We start from the raw sequence: 20,293 nt of genomic DNA, 5'->3' as shown, positions 1-20,293 counted from the left end.
GGGATTGAGCTGAAATAGGCTGAAATGGGTTATCATCGGAATACCAATGAGTGATGCAGATCAGGGATTGAAATTAAGTTGAATTTAAGTTCGGGAGTGGAAAAAAACAGGGTGCAATGATTTAGCGTTGGCTGAATGAACTCACAACCATTTCTATTTGAGTGTCAGTGATTGGAAGCCAAAGACAGTGTGCCATAGGGAGTATTCTCACTGATGTTGGAACTCATCAGACTATCAGATTAGTCTTGGAAAATACCGATTCGAGTTTAGAGCGAGAGTGCCCGGGTTAGATCGAACATTTCAGGTATCGGAGCACTTTTTCCTGATTACATTCCCGGAGTCGAACAAGTTCGAACTACTTAGATAGTGGTATATGAGACTCGGAGCGTAACCGCGCAACCACTCGCACATTTCTTGTCCACGGATTAGAACGCCATAGAATAAGCCCTCGATCTCATTGAATAATATCCATCGTATCGATGAGTCTTGTTATTCTTGTTATAATGCGACAAAATCAGCAGGAAGATTGACATGTCAAAAGTCAAAGGGTTCGTTAGAGAGGCTTAGAGACGCTCTGTGCAGCAATGACGAAGTCTTGACAGTTCCGCATTCTGTACAAGTTTGTACATGGCATATCCTGGGCATATCAGTACTTGATCCCGAGCCGGTAATATACCTTACCTTACCGAGCTGAAGATAGAACAAGGGTGTATCACGTTATTAGCAGTAATCATTTCTCCGACGAGAAGTTGGTGAGCTGAGAACTCACTTGTGCTCAGATAGTTAAAGCTTGGTGTTTGGTTTGTGGTTTTGAACGGATCATTGAAATATCACCACCAGCTTTGGTATGGAGGCCTACGGGTGTCGGAAAGAGGTCATGGTCCAATCAACGATTGCCAACTGAGACTCGAGTCCTAAAAAGGTGTCTGGTTCTGCACGCAAAGCGATACACCTGATATGAAAGGATCAGGTATAGTCAGTTCTCGGTCATTACGGAGAATAGAGAAGGGAAGAACAACTGAGAATCTAGCGATCGTTTACTTCTTCTAACCAAACCAGCCGAATATCAAGCGTACAAGACTGCGTTTGTGAAAATCCGACAAGCTGTTAATCAACAAGTGAGCGAGAAATGAGAATCAGAAAGAATCTATGTGCCACTGTGATTTTCTTTTTTTGAATGATTAGGCATTTTTGTGGACCTTTTGAGAATAAGTTTAGAAGGATTGATCAAGAGCGAATACCACGTTAAAATTGATTTTAGACAAACGGACCAACTGTACACTACAGGGTGTGTGTGTGTACGTGTGGCTCAATGGAGAATTCTGGGGGGATTCAGAGGATTCGGGTAGAAAAGATTGGCCTATATCGCTCGATACCTTCCGGCGTGTTCGTGGGTTAGTGTAACAAGGCCCCACAGGGTTGCAAGAGAGTATCACCTGGACAGCTCGTAACCCGCAGGGCAGAACCTGACGGTGACAACAAGCTGCGACAGTTCTAAGAACACAAGCGAGCCTCGCATTTGGCTTGCTCTCGCGCTTCAGACCAACCTGAGCCCTGTAAGCTGTACATGTACTTAGCGACCGGAAGGTTCTTCGTTGGGCTCCTGCGGCTTCATGAAACAATCCAAGGTCGGAAACTTGCTGAGGACGAGAATTAAGATCTTGTTCTGACTAGAAGACGTGGTGATATATATAGCTTAGAAGAAGTGAGCGCAACAGAACAATTTTCTACGATTCTGTCCAGAGATGGTTGTTGAAGGTTATTGACATTGTTGACATTGATTGATGAGGGGTCGAGAACGGATCGGCGATTGCCGACGGACGTTTTATGTCGTTCGGTCTTTGATCGCACTTGGGATGGGATTTGGCGGTCCGGGAAAGTAACGATAGAAATATAACAACTCGGCGTTTCTGGCGATAACAATTCCCTCCCACTACAATCTGAATTAGAACGTTGGCTTATTCGCCTTTTTCCACCCCTTCTCCTCCTTTCCCGCAAAATCCTTGCCGTGACGAAGGATAACGCTTGGTAGTAAGTGTCACAAAACAAAGGACCAATTTGAAGCCCCTTTGGCTACATACCTTTGGCGACCTTCAAGTTATCCTTTGTACTACTTTATTGCTCCATTGCTAAGTAACGTGGCCCTTTTAGATCCTCGCGACCCTTCCCGGTTTCAAAAACATCCGCTGCTTCCTACTTTTCAACTAAAACGCTTGAGCTCAGCTCGCGATAATCAGACTAAACAATTAACCTCTGAATTCCCCCTACCAATTGCAACGTTCTACTTTCATTTCGATACCTCAAAATGACTCTTGGAATATCTATTCCTTCCCCAATGACCAGGGGATCTCCTTCCTCCGACGATTCTTCTCAAGTTCACACTCCAGTTTCACCAATTTTCGCTGAACCTTCTCAGCGTCACTCCACCGCTGCTGAACCCAGCTCACGACTTGCAAACGGTGGTAACAAGCGCAAATCTACTCGTCGCGTCAACACTGCCGAACGCCGTGCCACTCACAATGCAGTCGAACGCGCGCGCAGGGAAACTTTGAATGGTAGATTTTTGGTACGTTAAATAATTCCGTCATTTTACATTTTATTCCAATACCAATTCTTATGCCTTTTGTAGGATCTTGCTGCTCTTCTACCGAATCTCTCCCAAATTCGCCGCCCATCGAAATCCGCTATCGTAAATTCTTCTATCGCGCATATTCATGCCTCACGCCGCCATCGTTTACTCGCTTCACGAGAGCTTCGAACTCTCAAGCTCGAGTCTGATGCTCTTCGACGAGAACTGAACGACTGGCGTGATCGAGCTGGTATTCCTCGCATTCAGGAGCCTCAAAGGGGTGATGCTTTCAGTACGATCCTTAGTGGAGAGATTGAAATCTTGCCCATTCCTGATGCTGATGAGGAAGAAGGTGAATACATGTACGGTGATGAGGAAGGTGCAGGTGAAGGTGCAGTGTATGCCACAGGTGGATCTCCAGAATTCGCTGCTCCCCCTCCCCCTCAAATGAACACGAATGTCTCTCAACGTACTCCATCGAATGGTTATGACCTTTCGATAGAACAGCAGCAAATGATGCGTCGTGCTGCAGCGCCGATGGTGGCTTCTCCTAGTGGAATGGTTGTGGAAAACCCTGTTATGGGGATGATATACAATAATAACATGGGCAGTGGTCCTTATCCTGCAGTCTCTTTCGCCCCAGACTTGGACCAGAACAAGTGGAGACCTAGCGTCAACGAGCAAGGCATTATGGCTTCGGTCTCCCGTCGTAGCTCCATCGCTACGTCGGATGTACGAAGGAACCGTGATAGGGCAATGAGCACGAGTACTACTGGCTCAAGTGGTGGTGGAAGCCCAGCACATATGGCGTATTATGACCCCGGGTGGAATGCTACGATGGGGGGTATGGCTCCGAACATGGGTGCTAATATGGGTGCTATGATTACGAATGGAAATATGGGAAACGGTGGTGCGTATTCGACTGTCATGTAAACTCTTTCGTCGTAATATCGCTATCGCTTTCGGGATATCCATTCTCCTCCGTCCAGTACCCATATTAGTATCTGACGATAAGTTTTCTTTGTACTTATCTATCTATGTCCATCATGTCTCTGCCATGCCACCTGCCGCTATCCGCGTCCCCTTTATACCCCCTTCTGTCAAATCATTGACTGTTGCATTATGTACTTACTGCCCTGGGCGTGTCCGACACTCCTGACTCTGCTTTCCCCGTGCTTTCCTCAACTATGTACACACCTGTACTCAACCCAAGCTCACCCCGTACTTACTACATGCTGATGAACTTATGGCGTCTTTGCTGAGCGAGCAAATAGAGTGATATGCTTATTGTTTTGGTGACGACTCTGCTTATGCAGCCTCATGCAAGATGCGACATTCTTGCGGTACTGGACCTGGACAGTCTGAGTCTGGTACATGTACAGTCATGATCTGTGAGTGGTTTTTCTTCGATGTCTCTCGCGCTGTCTCGCTCAAGTAAATTAAGCTAGCCGTCCAGTTCTCAAGGTCATATTCTGTCATAACATTGCGTGTGGAGAGTGTGATTTTGTATGTACAGGGAAGGACTACAAATATGGCTACCTGGCGCAATGGTAGCGCGTTTGGCTTCGATTGCTAGACGTACCAAAAGGTTGCAGGTTCGAGTCCTGCGGTGGTCATTTTTGTATGAAGTTTGGAATGGACAATATTTTTTTCTTTCAATATCCGTTACGGTTCTTTTGAATCAAGAAGACACTATTTATCTGTTCATCACAATATCATTTACAGGGTTTTGCCAGGGTACCACAGGATAAAAGCACAACACGGCAATATAGCAACTAAAGCTGTTGCCAAACAACCCCAACAACGGGTATTAGGATCTCAGCGCTTTTATCCTGTAGATAGATAATTGATTGATACTCGGCTCTGTCCCTAGAGACGGGGTCCCGCATTGGAACAGCCGGTTACAGTACATGAACAATAGCGAGCTCAGTCCGCACAGAGGGAAGGGTAGACTACTGCTGATGTACTGCATACGAGTAAGAGTAATGTACGAGAAAGAGCGAGTGCAAGAGATTGAGAGTGCAAGAGATGTGAAAGTGTGAGAGAAATAGATGAGTAAGAGTAAATTGAAGAGTATGAGTGACAAGAAGAGATACGAAAAGGTACGAGTGATGAAGATACAACAGTGCAAGAGAGTACAAAAGGAGGAATTGAAGGTATCGGAAGAAAGTCATGTTGAGAGTGAAGTTGAACACAAGGAAGAAGAGAGAGGAAGAATGTCATTGCCTTGACAAAAAAGAGAAGAAGGGGTAGATGATGATTGATGATTGTCTAACCTTCGTCTTCCTCGCTCTCCTCTTCACAGACTATGTGAAGTTGGCATAGTGAATTCCAATGTACGACAGTAGCATGGATGAAACATGCTGTGCGAGTGATAAATGTGTTGTTGAAGATGAAGAGTTTGAGGTAGTGAAGAGCCTTGGCATTAGAAAATTGTTGGCTTCGAGGAAGGGGGATGAATGGCGATATGTCGAGGAGGAAGGTGGTTCGTAAGTCAGTGATGGTCTCGTCAGCTACACATTGAAGGAGGATGCTGGGGAGATTCTGGATGAAATGGTGATTGGCATGACTGATAACGAGCTTGCCTCATTTTTGTGTGAAAGAGAAAGGAATGAATCAAATGGGCACTCCAACCAACCAACCTAATACACAATATGCGAGTTCACTGCTATCAAATTTATTATAGCAAGGGGTAGCATTGGCAAAGGTTCCGCAAAGCTTTGAGAGCTAAGTAAGAAGCTTCAATCAATCAATTTGAATCGTTCTAAGGATTCAGTATATTCCTTTGATTAAGGTAGATTCAGCACAATTTGTGCTTTGATTGTATTGATATAGGTATATCAAGAATTGGGGGTTTGAATCAAAGTAAAGCAAAAACCGAAACACACAGACCCCTACAGAGGGTTAGAACTATGTGCTGGCACAACCACACAGCGTGATTTGCCCTTAAGACCAACAACTGATCCTAAGTTCGAAGAATACCCAACAACTGGATATACTTCTCGCAGTCACAAGGAGCAGAACATGACGTTCCTATACTCACAAGTGCCGGGCCCGAATGGCTGCTAGCAAAGAGGTTTCAGTCTGGTGGGAGTGTGTCTTTCCTTTTTACGGATTAGCACTGCAACGTCGTCCCAAAATCACTTGAATTCCAGATACATCTGATTGCTATATATACATACAGGATATAGAATCACACAATACAATTAATTTAATAAAATAAATGTTCAGAACCACAAGAAAATTTCTACAAAAGGTCATATATCATTTAATTTGAATCTATTTGTTCTTATTTGGTCCATATTGGTTCCAAGATTCTAGCATACCTCCAAACATAGGTAGGTGCTTCAGTATTCATTTAATTTTAATTGGTTTGGAGAATGACTCGAATGGTCTGCAGCTGATATTGATGCTCAATACATCCTTCAATTGTTTGTCACCTCATCCGGAGGCAAATTAGCTCTCCTCGTTTCTAATCCTATCAATCTGATTCATCTGGATTAAACTAATTACTTCTCTCTTTCAATAGACACCCATTGTGTCTATACTCTATCAAGGGAGTTGTGCATAGTATTCATTTAATTGTATTCTTCAATATTTTCTATGTCAGGACTCTTTGACATTCATTTGATATGTTTTTGAAGCCTTGCAGTACTTTGATCATTTTTCTAGTCATTTTCCTCGACCATGCAACCTGATTGATTTATTAGACTAAATCACAGTCTTTTAGATTAATGCATGATCTCATTCTAGAATGTGTATTTGACAATTCCTGAGTTCTAGAAAGTCATTTGAGTCAATCCTTGGCTCATGGTCACTTGAGTAAGTTCTCCCAAACTCCTGCCAGTGTAAGGTCCAATAAGAATACCCTTGGTATGTTAACATTTGATGACTCACATACCATCTATGGAACATTGTTCTCTTGTTACAAACCACTATCTCACTATCGTGTTATCAGTCTCACCATTGTGTTATCAATCCCACCATCGTGTACTATTACTATAGGACTACCAGTAGGATACATCGTATTGTACTTCCTTTCTCTCTCGCTACGTTTAGCTGTAACATGACATCGTCTACCTTGGACTTGTATATAAACCTGTAGTATTCGTCTTGTCGAATAAGCAGTTCTCTCTACTCCTTCATCGTCTGATCTGTGTGATCAACTACAGTGCTGTGTGCACTCTATCTCTTACTGCCATTGCTGCTGAATATAACGTGATTATATTCTAACAGGTTATGGGCCCCGCCCTAACCTAAATAAACGAGAAATACGGTGCATACATTGATTTATGTCATTAAGGACTAACCCTCCTCGCAAAGCTGATAACCGTCCAACCAAGCCAACTGCAGCTTGTGCTCATAGGAAGCATATCTTCGATAAAGACGACATCAAGGATCGGTATCACGATCCCGACAGCAACAAATATAGAGTTTGCAAAGATCAACCTTGTCCTAACAGATACGACAAAATAACAACTGGTTATATCCCCGGCTTTGCTAGACTTATCGACAGAAAGCAAGAAGACCTTATACTTGGACGAGGAGCACCCCCAGAGCAGGTCGCATCATCATCATCCCAGAAACCAGAGGGTACGCCAGAAGCAGCACCAGCTCCAGAACCAGAATATCCTGTATTCCCACCACCACCTAGCCCAGTACTAGACCGACCCTCATCACCAATATCTTCACTGCCAAGATCTTCACCACCTCCACCAGATCCGGAAGACCCAGATCCAGGAGCAGAAGTATCAGATCCAGAAAGTGACGACGACGACGACAATATGTCTAAAGTATTCAAAGCCTTTGACAAGGTATCTACGCTTAAAAGTGATGGATCTAACTGGGACACGTGGAAGAATCGAGTGGAGCTAGCCACCCGATCAATTGGATTTTCAGATCACCTCACATCTAATCCAAAAGATAACACTGAAGCATGGGAAGCCAAGAAAGATGACGATGGAAATTTATTAAATGCCATTGTGGGCCGCCTATCAGACCAGATCTATAGGCGATACAAGAATTACAAAAACGTGTTTGATCTATGGAAAAATCTGCTGAGTGATTTTGATTCGAAAAGTGCTCTCACTGAAGCGCACTTACAACAACAGCTTCATTCCATGCACTGCCATGAACCATCAAAGGTAAATGAGCATTTGGATAAATTGTTGGAAATCAGGGACAGTTTGGAGGCACGGAAAATCACCATTCCCGAGGAAATGTTCAATAACACGATCATTGCTTCCATCCCAAACATATTCAAACCAACGATTAACGCATTGGTAGTAGTTGCAGCAAGGACTTCAGTCCCGCTGACCACAAGGGAGCTAGTTTCGATGATACGTGCTGAAGCATCTGGTCATACCCGAGGACAGTCTGGAAAGAAGGAATCTGCAAACTATGCCGGTGGAAATTCCAACCGCGGCAGGGGTGGATTTAACCGAAATCGTGGAAACTTCAGAGGCCAGTCCAGGGGCAGAGGAAATGGTAATAGAGGAGGAGGTCAGAGTCGACCAAACTCGAACAATTCCACATGCTACAATTGCGGTGGAAAAGGGCATTTCGCTAATAAATGCAGTTCGCCGAAGCGACAACAGGCCAACGAGGCCCAAGAGAGTTCTCAGAAGAAGGAGAAAAACCAACCGTCTGGAAGCGGCAGTACTAGTTGGAGATCAAAGAATAAAGAAGTGGGATCCTCAGCCACCATTGAGGAAGTACCCGAGTCATCGTGGGCAGCCGTGGAAGTTACCACAACTACGTCACAGGAAATATTTAATTTCTCCGAAATCGCTAGTAATTATGAGACAGCTTTCGTAGCATCTCACAGCAGCGGAGCAATTCTGTTTGACTCAGGATGTTCATCCCACATGACTCCACTTCAGGACAAACTTCGCAACACGCGGAGTGTCCCTACCCGAATTATCCAGGCAGCTAACGCCGAGACCTTCACATCCAACACTGCCGGAAATCTCCAGATCGATCTTCCAATCAACGAGGATGGAATTTCGAAATCGCTTACACTCCAAAACACTCTCCTATGCCCCAACACGCCTAACACACTTGTATCATTGGGTAAACTCGACGATGCAGGATATGTGATGGTAATTAAAGATGGAACTCTTAAGATCATCAATAGACAGGGGGAGACGATTGGAATCGTTCCCAAAACAAATGGTCTCTACCAGATTCCGAGCGCAGAATATGCCTATGCTGGGAAGACAACCAGGATGGTTTCGCTTTATGAAGCACACTGCATCGCTGGCCACCAGAACTATGCTTATGTCAAACATATGTTCAAATCAAACCAGGTTCACGGGATCAAGTTAGATCCTAAGCAGATGGAAGAACCCGAATGCCGAACTTGCATGCTTGCTAAAGCTGCCAGATCTCCGATCTCCAAAATTCGAACATCCCCGAGAGCAGAGAAATTCGGTGATGTATTTCACATGGATGTATGGGGACCAGCTTCTGTCCAGACGCTAAATCATTATGTCTACGCATTGACAGTCATCGACGAAGCCACCAGTTGGTTGGAGGAACCGTTAATGAAGGGCAAAGATGAGGCTTTCGCTCAATACGTAATACTCCAAACCGGTCTCCAAGCTCAATATGGCGTAACGGTCAAGAAACTCCACTCTGATCGAGGGGGAGAATTTCTCAGTGGTGAATTCACAGCATACTTGGAACGATTAGGCACTAAACGTAGCCTTACGGTACATGACACTCCGGAACACAACGGCATAGCGGAACGCAGCCACAGGACACTACTCAATGGAGTACGCAGCCTCATGATATCATCTGGATTACCGAAATGGCTTTGGGGATTCATGATGGGCTACACAGTGTATGTATGGAACAGGACACCAAAGAAGGCAAACGGTATGATTTCTCCATGGGAGAAACGATTTGGTACAATCCCTGACATCTCCAACTTCCACATCTTCGGAAGCACAGTCTATGTTAAACGTGAAAAGGAGCCTGGGAAGCTTGACCCTCAAGCACAGGAAGGACGATGGGTAGGCATCGAGCCAGAGTCAAATGGTTACTTCATCTATTGGCCAGATCGCCACACCGTCTCAACTGAACGTAATGTGCAATTCTCTGATAGGCAGATCCAACCCGTTGAGGGGGAGGATCAGGATTTGGGAAATCTGGAAACATCGATCACCGAGTCGGAACAGCCTATCATACCAGTACCGGAGGAAATTGCCGAACCCATCAACCCAGATATAATCACAGGAAAACGCGTCAGGAAGCCGACCAAGAAAATTCAGGACATCATCAATGGACTTGGAGAGCCGAACCGAGAGCTCAGGCATCTTACAGCATCACTTGGTCAAGTAACAGGTGAAATCATCGCTGACCCCACATCAGTTGCAGAAGCAATGCGACGTCCCGATTGGTCTCAATGGCGGGAAGCCATGAATGAGGAAATCCGGAGATTACAACAGCGCGGGACATATGATATTGTCATTCCACCTGATGATGCCAACATCCTCACATCGAAATGGGTATTCAGGACCAAGCGAGACGAACAAGGAAAAGTCACAGGCCACAGAGCCAGACTAGTGGTACGAGGTTTTAACCAGATACCAGACGTTGACTACTTCCCAGATGAAACGCATCAGTCACAAAGCTAGCAGCAGCTCGAGCCATTCTCAGCACAGGAGCTGAACAGAACATGTTCATTCACCAGATGGATGTCAAATCAGCATATCTATATGGTAAACTGGACGACAATGAACAAATCTACATGAAGGCACCACCAGGTGTCGACATTGAAGTTAAAGCAGGACAAGTGCTTAAACTCAAGCTCGCCCTCTATGGACTTAAACAAGCTGGTCGCCGTTGGTACATGAGATTCAGGGAGATCATGACATCAGTCGGTCTCACCAGGTCAAATTTCGATCATGCCGTATTCTATCGAACTGACCCTTTTTGTATCATATTCATCCACGTCGATGATATGACTATGCTTACCAAGACCATGGCTGTAATGGACACTCTAAAGAAGAAGATCAGGGACCAGATCGAAGTTGTCGATTCTGGAGAGATTCACTGGTTACTAGGGATTGAGATCCGCCGATCTCTACATACACGGTCCATTCATTTATCCCAAAGGGCATATATTGACGCGATCCTATCTCGATATGGATTTGCAGATGTCAAACCCCTTTCCATCCCATTCGATCCACACATACATCTTACCAAGGACCAAATGCCAACTACCGTCGAGGATATCACATACATGCGCGACAAGCCCTACAGAGAAGCTGTTGGCGCCCTACAATACTTATCAGTAGCAACTCGACCCGACATTACTTACGCAGTCGGCATACTGGCAAAGTTTTTGCAGAACCCCGGAATTACTCACTGGAATGCTGTAAAGCGTGTTTATGCATATCTCAAATACACCCGAGACCTATGGCTCACATTTGGAGGAACACAAGCAGAAATCGAAGGATACACGGACGCTGACGGAATGTCCCAGGAGGATAGACATGCTATCTCAGGATACGTTTTCATGCTCAATGGAGGAGCAGTGTCATGGTCATCCAAGCGACAAGATACCATCTCATTATCAACCACGGAAGCTGAGTATATTGCTTTGACTCACGCTGCAAAGGAAGCAATTTGGTTTAGGAATCTCTTATCGGAACTATTTGGCCCTATCACAAAACCAATCATTCTCAACGCCGACAACCAATCCGCCATCGCTCTTGCTAAAGATGATCGCTTCCATGCCCGAACCAAACACATTGATATTCGATACCACTTCATCCGATATGTCATTGAAGAAGGAAAGATTCGCCTTGTTTACTGCCCTACGGAGGACATGACTGCAGACATCTTTACAAAGGCGCTTCCATCTCTTAAGGCCAAACACTTCGCTGCGTCCATGGGACTAACAAAGGTTTGAGGGGGAGTGTTAACATTTGATGACTCACATACCATCTATGGAACATTGTTCTCTTGTTACAAACCACTATCTCACTATCGTGTTATCAGTCTCACCATTGTGTTATCAATCCCACCATCGTGTACTATTACTATAGGACTACCAGTAGGATACATCGTATTGTACTTCCTTTCTCTCTCGCTACGTTTAGCTGTAACATGACATCGTCTACCTTGGACTTGTATATAAACCTGTAGTATTCGTCTTGTCGAATAAGCAGTTCTCTCTACTCCTTCATCGTCTGATCTGTGTGATCAACTACAGTGCTGTGTGCACTCTATCTCTTACTGCCATTGCTGCTGAATATAACGTGATTATATTCTAACATGGTATGTCATATGTGAATGGTCATCCTTCGGATGTAGTCCGAGTCTGGTATAATCCTGCTTTGACAAACAGGTAGACTTTTATCCAAAGGTAGTATTGGGGATGGGTAAACTAACCAACTTGTGGTAGTATGGGTATAGGGTCCCTTCAACTATTAGACTGATTTAGTATTGACTTTGACTGTCAATCTGGGTCTCAATTACAGTCCTCTTGATACAAATCTACATGTGAAAGTGTCACAATTCACTGCATAGACTTTTAGCCAAAATTTAGGTGTGTCATTGTGGAGCACTTAGGGAGCTTGAGGAGGTTCAGAGGAGGTTGGCTCACTGAAACGATAGATGTTTGGGGAGCTTTAGTATTGGTTGAGGGAGCTTGAAAACTTACTCGGATTGCTTAGACGTAAAATAGAAGCATATATTGGATTGCGTAGATGATCGTAGAGACGAGAGACAGAAGTAGAGAGACCGATGACACGCCTAAATTTTGGCTAGACGTCTATGTTGTGAATTGTGACATTTTCACGTGTAGATTCATATCAAGAGGACTGTAATTGAGACCCAGATTGACAGTCAAAGTCAATACTGAATCAGTCTAATAAGTTGAAGGGACCATATACCCATACTACCACAAGTTGGTTAGTTTACCCATCCCTGATACTACCTACGGATAGCAGTCTACCTGTTTGTCAAGCAGGATTATACCAGACTCGGACTACATCCGAAGGATGACCATTCACGTATGACATACCAAGGGTATTCTTATTGGACCTTACACTGGCAGGAGTTTGGAAGAACTTACTCAAGTGACCATGAACCGAGGATTGACTCGAAATGACTTTCTAGAACTCAGGAATTATCAAATACTCCTTCTAGAACGAGATCATGCATTAATCTAAAAGACTGCGATTTAGTCTAATAGACCAATCAAGTTGCATGGTTGAGGAAAATGACTAGAAGAACGATCGAAGTACTGCGAGGCTCCGAAGACATATCAAATGAATGTCAAAGAGTCCTGACGTAGAAAACATTGAAGAATGCAATTAAATGAATACTATGCGTAACTCCCTTGATAGAGTATAGGCACAATGGGTGTCTGTTGAAAGAGAGAAGCAATTAGTTTAATCCAGATGAATCAGATTGATGGGATTAGAATCGAGGAGAGTTGATTTGCCTCCGGACGAGATGACAAACGATCGAAGTAAGTGTTGAACAGCAATGACAGTTGAATACTACTCGAGTCATTCTCTAAAAACAATTAAATTAAATGAATATTGAAGTACCTACCTATGTTTGGAGGTATACTAGAATCTTGGAACCAATATGGACCAAATAAGGACATGTAGATTCAAATTAAATGGTATCTGACTGAGTGTAGAAGTTTCCTTGCGGTTCCGAACGTTGATTGTATTAAATTAATTGTACTATGCGACTCTATATTCTGTATGTATAAATAGCGATCCGATGTATCTGGAATACAAGTGATTTTGGGACGACGTTGCAGTGCTAATCCGTAAAAAGGAAAGACACACTCCCGCCAGACTGAAACCTCTTCGCTAGCAGCCATTCGGGCCCGGCACTTGTGAGTATAGGAACGTCGTGTTCTGCTCCTTGTGACTGCGAGAAGTCTATCCAGTTGTTGGGTATTCTTCGAACTTAGGATCAGTCGTTGGTCTTAAGGGCAAATCACGCTGTGTGGTTGTGCCAGCACATAGTTCTAGCCCTCTGTAGGGGTCTGTGTGTTTCGGTTTTAATTTACTTTGATTCAAACCCCCAATTCTTGATATACCCAGATCAATACAAACCAAAGCACAAATTGTGCTGAATCTACCTTGATCAAAGGAATATATCGAACCCTTAGAACGATTCAAATTGATTGATCAAAGCTTCTTACTTAGCTCTCAAAGCTTTGCGGAACCTTTGCCAACGCTACCCCTTGCTATTAAATAAATTTGATAGCAGTGAACTCGCATATTGTGTATTAGATTGGTTGGTTGGAGTGCACATTAGATTCCTTCCATTCTCTTTCACACAAAAACAAGGCAAGCTCGTTATCTGGAGCCCACCGCGAGGGGTGGTTTTGAAGCTACAATTAGCTTGATAAATTAAATTGAACGTTTGTTTGGATTATATTCGATTATTTGGTAGAAGTGTGTTGATCTTTGTGATACCATTTCTGTGAACTGTCAACATTAGTTCATCAGGAAAACCGCGTACTTCGAGGAATTCGGAGAAAGCAGGAGTTTTGACACCGGAAGAATATCGTAAAGCAGGAGTTGTATTTGGGAGATCTACGTTCGGCACATCAGCTCGAACATCCCTATTAAATCCTACGAACGAATCCAGTCGTCCATCCTCTTCTCAAATAACGACAGAAGAATCGCGTGAAAGTTCTGTTTCAAGAGGAACAGGATCATCTATATCTCGAGGAAGACTCACATCTTTGCCGAGGAATTTGAAGAAATCTAATCTCGATCCGAAAAGAAAGAGAAAAGAAATTAATCCGATTGATATTGAAGAAGATATAATTGAATTGATTGCTCCAGAGTCAATTTCAACATCTTCTACGTCGATTGAATCAACTAGATTGATAGATACAGTGACGCGCAAATCAAATCCACACCCCCCAATTTGGAAACCGGGCGCTTAAGTTTTATCCTCTACCATGACTCGACGAAAAAAGCCCACTGGCCTCCCTCCTATTAAAATAACACCTACGAAACGTCGTGCTATACTTCTGTATCGTGATGAGCAAAATAAAAGCTTCAATTGGATTGCTAATGAAGCTCCATTGTTCAAAAATACTGCAGCTGACCATACTACAATTGCGAACAACTATCGGATTGCAAAAAGAGATGGGTGCTACTACAAACCATCTCGTCCTGGCCGCCATCGTCGAATTCCATCTGCTGAGGCACGCCTAGGAGTTGCAGAGATTGAGGCTGGTCGTGCATCAGACGGCGCTGATCTCCAACGGCAGAAATTCCCAACTGTGCCTCAGTGCACTGTTCGTCGCATGCTCTGTCGATATGGCCTTCATGGCTTTGTACGACGCCGTAAAGTCATTCTTACAGCCTATAATTTTGCTCAACGGTTCGCATTTGCCCGTGTATGGAGCAATTGGGCCTGTCGCGAAGGGTGGATGCAGTACAGAGTCCTTTTCTCCGATGAATCCAAATTTGTCCTCAATGGAGGCTCGGATGGACTTCGTTGGTGCCGGCGACGGAAGCGGCAGAATCCTTTCACAGAGCAACTAGTCAATCAGAGGGACAGAAGGGGTTTGGGGACAGGATCTGTAATGGTTTGGGGCTGCATGACCCGGACTGGGGTTGGGAGACTTCGTTTGATTGATGGAACAATGGATCGCTTTGGATATATCGAAGTTTTACAGGTGCGTCTACTGTTTAAAGCATCTATTCTAGAGCTAATCCCATAATCTACAGGATAGCTTACTTCCCAGTGTCCGAGAATATGGATATGAAGGCCACCAATGGATTTTTCAACAGGATAATGACCCAAAACATACAGCTCATGCCACCAGCGATTGGCTCAAAGATCAAGGTATCTACACTCTGAAATGGCCTTCAAAATCCCCAGATGTCAATCCTATCGAGAATGCTTGGGCCGAGCTTGGCAGGCGACTTGAAACCATGAACCCTCGTCCTCGTTCACAGAGCCAGCTTTTTGCTGCTCTCGAGCAAATCTGGTACAGTGCGGAGTTCAATCGATTTGTTAGGAACCTCTACCATACATTTCCACACCGAATACAGGGTCTGCTCGAAAATCGAGGCCGCTGGTTGAAGTACTGATCCACCCAACATCATCCAATTACTTTCACTGTAATCCAGCTGTTTTTACTCATTTCTTGAACATTTCTTGTACAATACACACAGTATATCATATTCATATTACTCTACACAGTTATACATAGCAATGTAAGCCATATAAAACCTCAAAATTGGGTAATTCTGAGTAGTGGAACGACGAAGCAAGGTTTCCAAGCCGGTGACGTAATGACTTCCAAATCGGGGGGTGTGGATTTGATTTGCGCGTCACTGTACGTTACATCAGACTATCTCTCAAACAAATAATACGATTGAACCAGTCAAAATGACTACCAATAATTATGGAATGCCTGCGTTGTCAGCTGAAGCTAAGGCTGAGATTGATAAAGCCAGTGCGAAACTTCCAAGAAAGTATAAGACAGCACCATTATTTGATATAACTGATCCAAGTCAAATGATACCATGGTTCGAAGCTACTGAAAGCATATTTGAACATGGAGGAATTACATCTGACGAGGCTAAAGTGAGATTAGCTTTAGAATGGACGTCTTATAAAACGAGACAAGCATTAAGAGTCTTTGATTCGGTGAAGAAACCGAATTGGGATCAATTTAAAAAGGATCTAAAGAATATGTTTCCGCAATCTGTAGGAGACGAAAGAGGATCTAGATTATTGCTTGAACAATTGGTCCATCAATTTAATCCAATTGATGCAGGTGAACAGGAGAAGATGAGAATCTTCAGACTCCTCTTCGATGCTGAAATGAAAAAGCTGATGGACGAACCAAAAATGATCACAAATAGTGATGCAGTAAGATTGTTCTTGGCACCTATGACTCCCGAAGTAAGGAGAGGCGTGCTAGAAACAGTTGTGAAAGATGTATCAGTTACTTCTATGTCAGATAGACGAAAGGAAGACCCTTTCAAGATTGACGAAGTAATGAATGCGGCCGAGAAGTATATGATTGGGAGTTCATTTGATAACTACTATCAAACACTTTCCATTGCTTCTTCGAGCCCACCAATTAATAACCCTAATTCATTTAGTAGGGGACACATTAATTTACCGTTTGCTGCAGATGTTCCCAAGACAGATAGGAACTATCTTCAAGCATTGAAACCCAAAGTAGAAGACGAATTTAAGGATCTTCTGGGAATTAAATTAGAAAGTTTGATTCCAAGGGAATTGATGGAGGAACAACAGCAAATGGTTGCGTTGAATAAAGACCTCATGGAGGCAAACATGAAAGAAATTAGAGCTGTGAAGTCATTACAGTCGCACTTCAAAGAAGGAGCAGACATTATGACGCAGTTAACAGCAGTAATGGCACAGATGGCCAAAGAAAATGCTAAAGGAATGATTAATTCGATACCACCGAGTGGTCCCTCAAATCAATCTAATAGATTTGAAAGAAATACGACACCGAGAAGTTCGAATGGAACTCAGTGGGCATGTTTCTTGTGCAAGTCGACAGATCATTTTATGAATGAATGTCCACACTTGCTGGAATTTACGAAAAGAGGTTGGATGATGCCTGAAGGAGGTGACTCAAAGCGTTACAAATTAAGAGACAACGCTAGAATGCCTCGAGACGATCCAAATGTACCTCGTTACAAGAAAATTGAACAAATGGCGAAAGACTTGGGATGGGATCGTGCTGAATCCTATTTTGCAAACATGGAAGATGACGAAGATGATAAAGTCATGGATCAGCAGATGAATCCTAACGTCAATCTAGCTGTTTGGATGACAAGAATAGAGGAACTATCAGATAGACTTGGGAATTTAGAAGCACACCGAGAAGATGATGTCCGGGTGTTCAACCAAGATAGTTCAAATGGAAAAAAATAAGTACTCCAATGAAGGAGCAGGATCGGTCCATGAGAACTTTAAGATCCAATGCTGTAGCTCCGGAGGAAAGTGAGAAAGCAAAAAGAAATCAATTTAATGAAAATATGAAAAGATTAGTATTTGATGGGGTGCATATACCCAAGAAACCAGGTTTAATACCAGGGAAATTGGTTGAAACGACCAATGGAAATCAGAAAACAGTGAGATTTGAGGCTCCAAAGTCCATAAATCGGCCTTTGAAGAAGCCTTCAGTCACGATTGAAGATGTTAATGAATCTGATGACGAAGATGCTATTAAATTAATTCCTTCGTCGAGACCAACGAATCAAATTAATAGCGAACATAGACCATATGATCATGTTCAACCTAGGACGTATCATCCTATTCAAATTAATACACCTACGCAGGTACCAAGAGACCAGACGAATCAAATTGATAGTCATGGATATACTCCAGCCTATAAAATTAGGAATGAAGTCTCGAGACCAGGTGTAGAAGAAGATATAGCAAAGAAGATATTCGATGCTAAAGTTGATTTGAGTACAGAAGAATTAGCAGCTTTATCACCTGCTATCAGAAAGATTATTATGCGCAAGATACGCAATAGAAGAGTCCGTCCAAGGACTAAAACGAATAACTACGTATCAACTTTATCCGAAGATGGAGAAACTGAAATTTTGGACGATCCATCTAGGGTACAGATGATTGATACATGTATTAGAATTGAAGATCTTTGGCAGGATCAGGCGGATATGTTTGAAGTCCTGACTGAAAGTCGTAATGACATTCCTGTGGGATCTATAGTGCAGAAAGACATTGTGGAAAGTTTTCTACGAGACCTTTCCATTGATGATGAACGAAGGAACATTGCCATAGTTGCTAATCAGAGCGTGGCATATGAAGACCATAGTGATCATCCAGTGGTAGTAGCGAATCAATCAAATGGATTACGTGCTGTTACTCCTGAAATCAATAATAAAGATGAAGAGATTGAAAGTGTCTCACACCTGACCGAGGCGCTTTTTACGCCTGGAAAATATGAAGGGAAATGTGAGAAACAATTGCCAGATTTCCCTAAGGAAATGGAACTCTTCCTCGCGACAGAAACCTAAGATTTCCCAGGTCAAGAAATTTACCATTTATTTCAGGTAAATTCACGCCTTTCCCTTCTTCATAATACAATCTTTCGAGCTCGGTCAATACTATATTTCCTGTAAGATTAATTAGCTTTTGAACACAAGACATAGGTAATCTTTCCCGCCTGATATAGGTAATCTTTCCCGCCTGATATAGGTAATCTTTCCCCCCTGATATAGGTAATCTTTCCCCCCTGATATAGATTATCTTTCCCCCCTGATATAGATTATCTTTCGCGTCTAATAAATGTAATCTTGCGCGCTTGTTAAATGGACTATTTTTCCTTCGCGAAACTAAATACATAAGCGCCGAAGGAGCGCTGGTGCCACTTTGGTGCCACTGACTAACGACTTTAAATAATATTCTACAAGTTCGGTAACGTCTCTATATCGTACAGGGGGAATACTTTCTTCGATAAGCGCAACTTCTCCCGCTGATATTCCGACAGAGAGTCGAGATAACCGTCTGGAAAGAAAGATGAATACCACCTCTTTGGCGGCTTTCGATCAGATGTCTTACATCTGGGATCACCGCGAACTCTACGCTTGCGAACTCTCCCACTCTGCACAAACAACTTCTTCAACCCTTCATTTTGAGGAATCTCATCCACGAGCACAACAAGCTTTGTCAAGGTAGAGTGGCGGAATGGCAAAAACATGGTAAGTTTCACGGCCTCCTCCAATTCCCGTTCCTCAACATGTACCTTATCCACACCATCTTCATCTTCTGACATCCCTCCACTCCCCATTTTCTCGAAAGCCCGCAGGCAAAAGGAGAAGAACTTCACACCTTCTTGATTATCCCCATTCCTGCATTCACGCAACATAATTACGCAGATTTCGCAACGACTTTGTAATTTCTGAAACATTAATTAAGAATAGTAAGACACGGTTGAAGTCAAGAACAACAAAACTAGATACCATATGTCGGGAGTTAGTCTCTCCGTTGTTCTTGATGCGAAGGAGATGCGACTCGACCAATCGATCTTGAATTTGTTCAGGCCTTTCTCTTGTTCCTGCCTCATCGAGTGTCTTGGGCCTCCCTTTTACTACATCGAGATAGACACGGTATATACGCTCGTGGAATAATTCAAGCCAGTCAATCGCATCCCCGAACCTCTGATCTTTGCAGTTCCTGAAAATTTCCTCCGCATTTTTGGCCATGATATAGGCAACTTGCTCATTCCATGGCTGTTCTGCGAGCTGCTGGGTAGTTAAACCACGCTTGTCTAGGAATGTGTTGCGAATTTTTGGGCCGTAAAGTTGGGGATTCTCTTCAAAATGTTTCAACCGGGCATCCGAAACACTGGGACGAACAAAAAGCTGATAATTTTTGCGACCACCCAGTGTTTCTCGAATGATACGTCTCGATAATTTCTGCGGAACGCAATTGATGACATTATCTAGAAGCTATAATAATCACTTACATTCACCTGGTTTCTCTGTGCAGAGCGGGACCAGCTGCTGCGTGTACCTTTCTGTGCGTAGCGCTTTGCAACATGACTGACATTACTTTCAATAGGCATGCCATTGTTATCAACATCGGCATCGGAAGCAGATTGTTCGTCAGAAGAGGATTGCGAAGAGAAATCTGACTCGCTAGAGTAGGTTGCCTGACCCTTTCCTTTCTTTCGTGAGGACTTTCGCTGAAGCTGCTTTAGAGTGA

The 20,293-nt window shown here is 43.4% G+C and overlaps 3 protein-coding genes and 1 non-coding gene across 4 annotated transcripts; 2 read left to right on the top strand and 2 right to left on the bottom strand.

Moving 5' to 3' along the window:
- Window positions 1–2,305: 2,305 nt before the first annotated feature.
- On the top strand, window positions 2,306–3,502 carry C8R40DRAFT_1171922 (uncharacterized protein; the record flags this gene model as incomplete). The annotated part of the gene is made up of 2 exons (XM_046231793.1): window positions 2,306–2,566; window positions 2,630–3,502. 2 exons carry the CDS (start codon window positions 2,306–2,308, stop codon window positions 3,500–3,502), a joined length of 1,134 nt encoding a protein of 377 aa, XP_046085086.1.
- A 600-nt stretch (window positions 3,503–4,102) lies between these two features.
- On the top strand, window positions 4,103–4,185 carry C8R40DRAFT_t154. Its single transcript has one exon. It is a non-coding gene; the product is annotated as a tRNA-Arg (tRNA).
- A 14,807-nt stretch (window positions 4,186–18,992) lies between these two features.
- C8R40DRAFT_1048263 (uncharacterized protein) lies at window positions 18,993–19,496 on the bottom strand (the record flags this gene model as incomplete). The annotated part of the gene is made up of 1 exon (XM_046224489.1): window positions 18,993–19,496. The coding sequence occupies one exon, from the start codon at window positions 19,494–19,496 to the stop codon at window positions 18,993–18,995; it is 504 nt and encodes a 167-aa protein (XP_046085085.1).
- Window positions 19,497–19,551: 55 nt separating this feature from the next.
- C8R40DRAFT_994990 (uncharacterized protein) lies at window positions 19,552–19,965 on the bottom strand (the record flags this gene model as incomplete). Its single annotated transcript, XM_046236759.1, has 1 exon — window positions 19,552–19,965. A coding segment is annotated over one exon (414 nt), but the record flags the coding sequence as incomplete, so codon positions are not given.
- Window positions 19,966–20,293: the final 328 nt, after the last annotated feature.

The sequence above is a fragment of the Lentinula edodes genome (assembly GCF_021015755.1).
Source record: "Lentinula edodes strain Le(Bin) 0899 ss11 chromosome Unknown C8R40scaffold_23, whole genome shotgun sequence".
Lineage (NCBI taxonomy): Eukaryota > Fungi > Basidiomycota > Agaricomycetes > Agaricales > Omphalotaceae > Lentinula > Lentinula edodes.
This window is presented reverse-complemented; position numbering and strand designations above follow the sequence as displayed.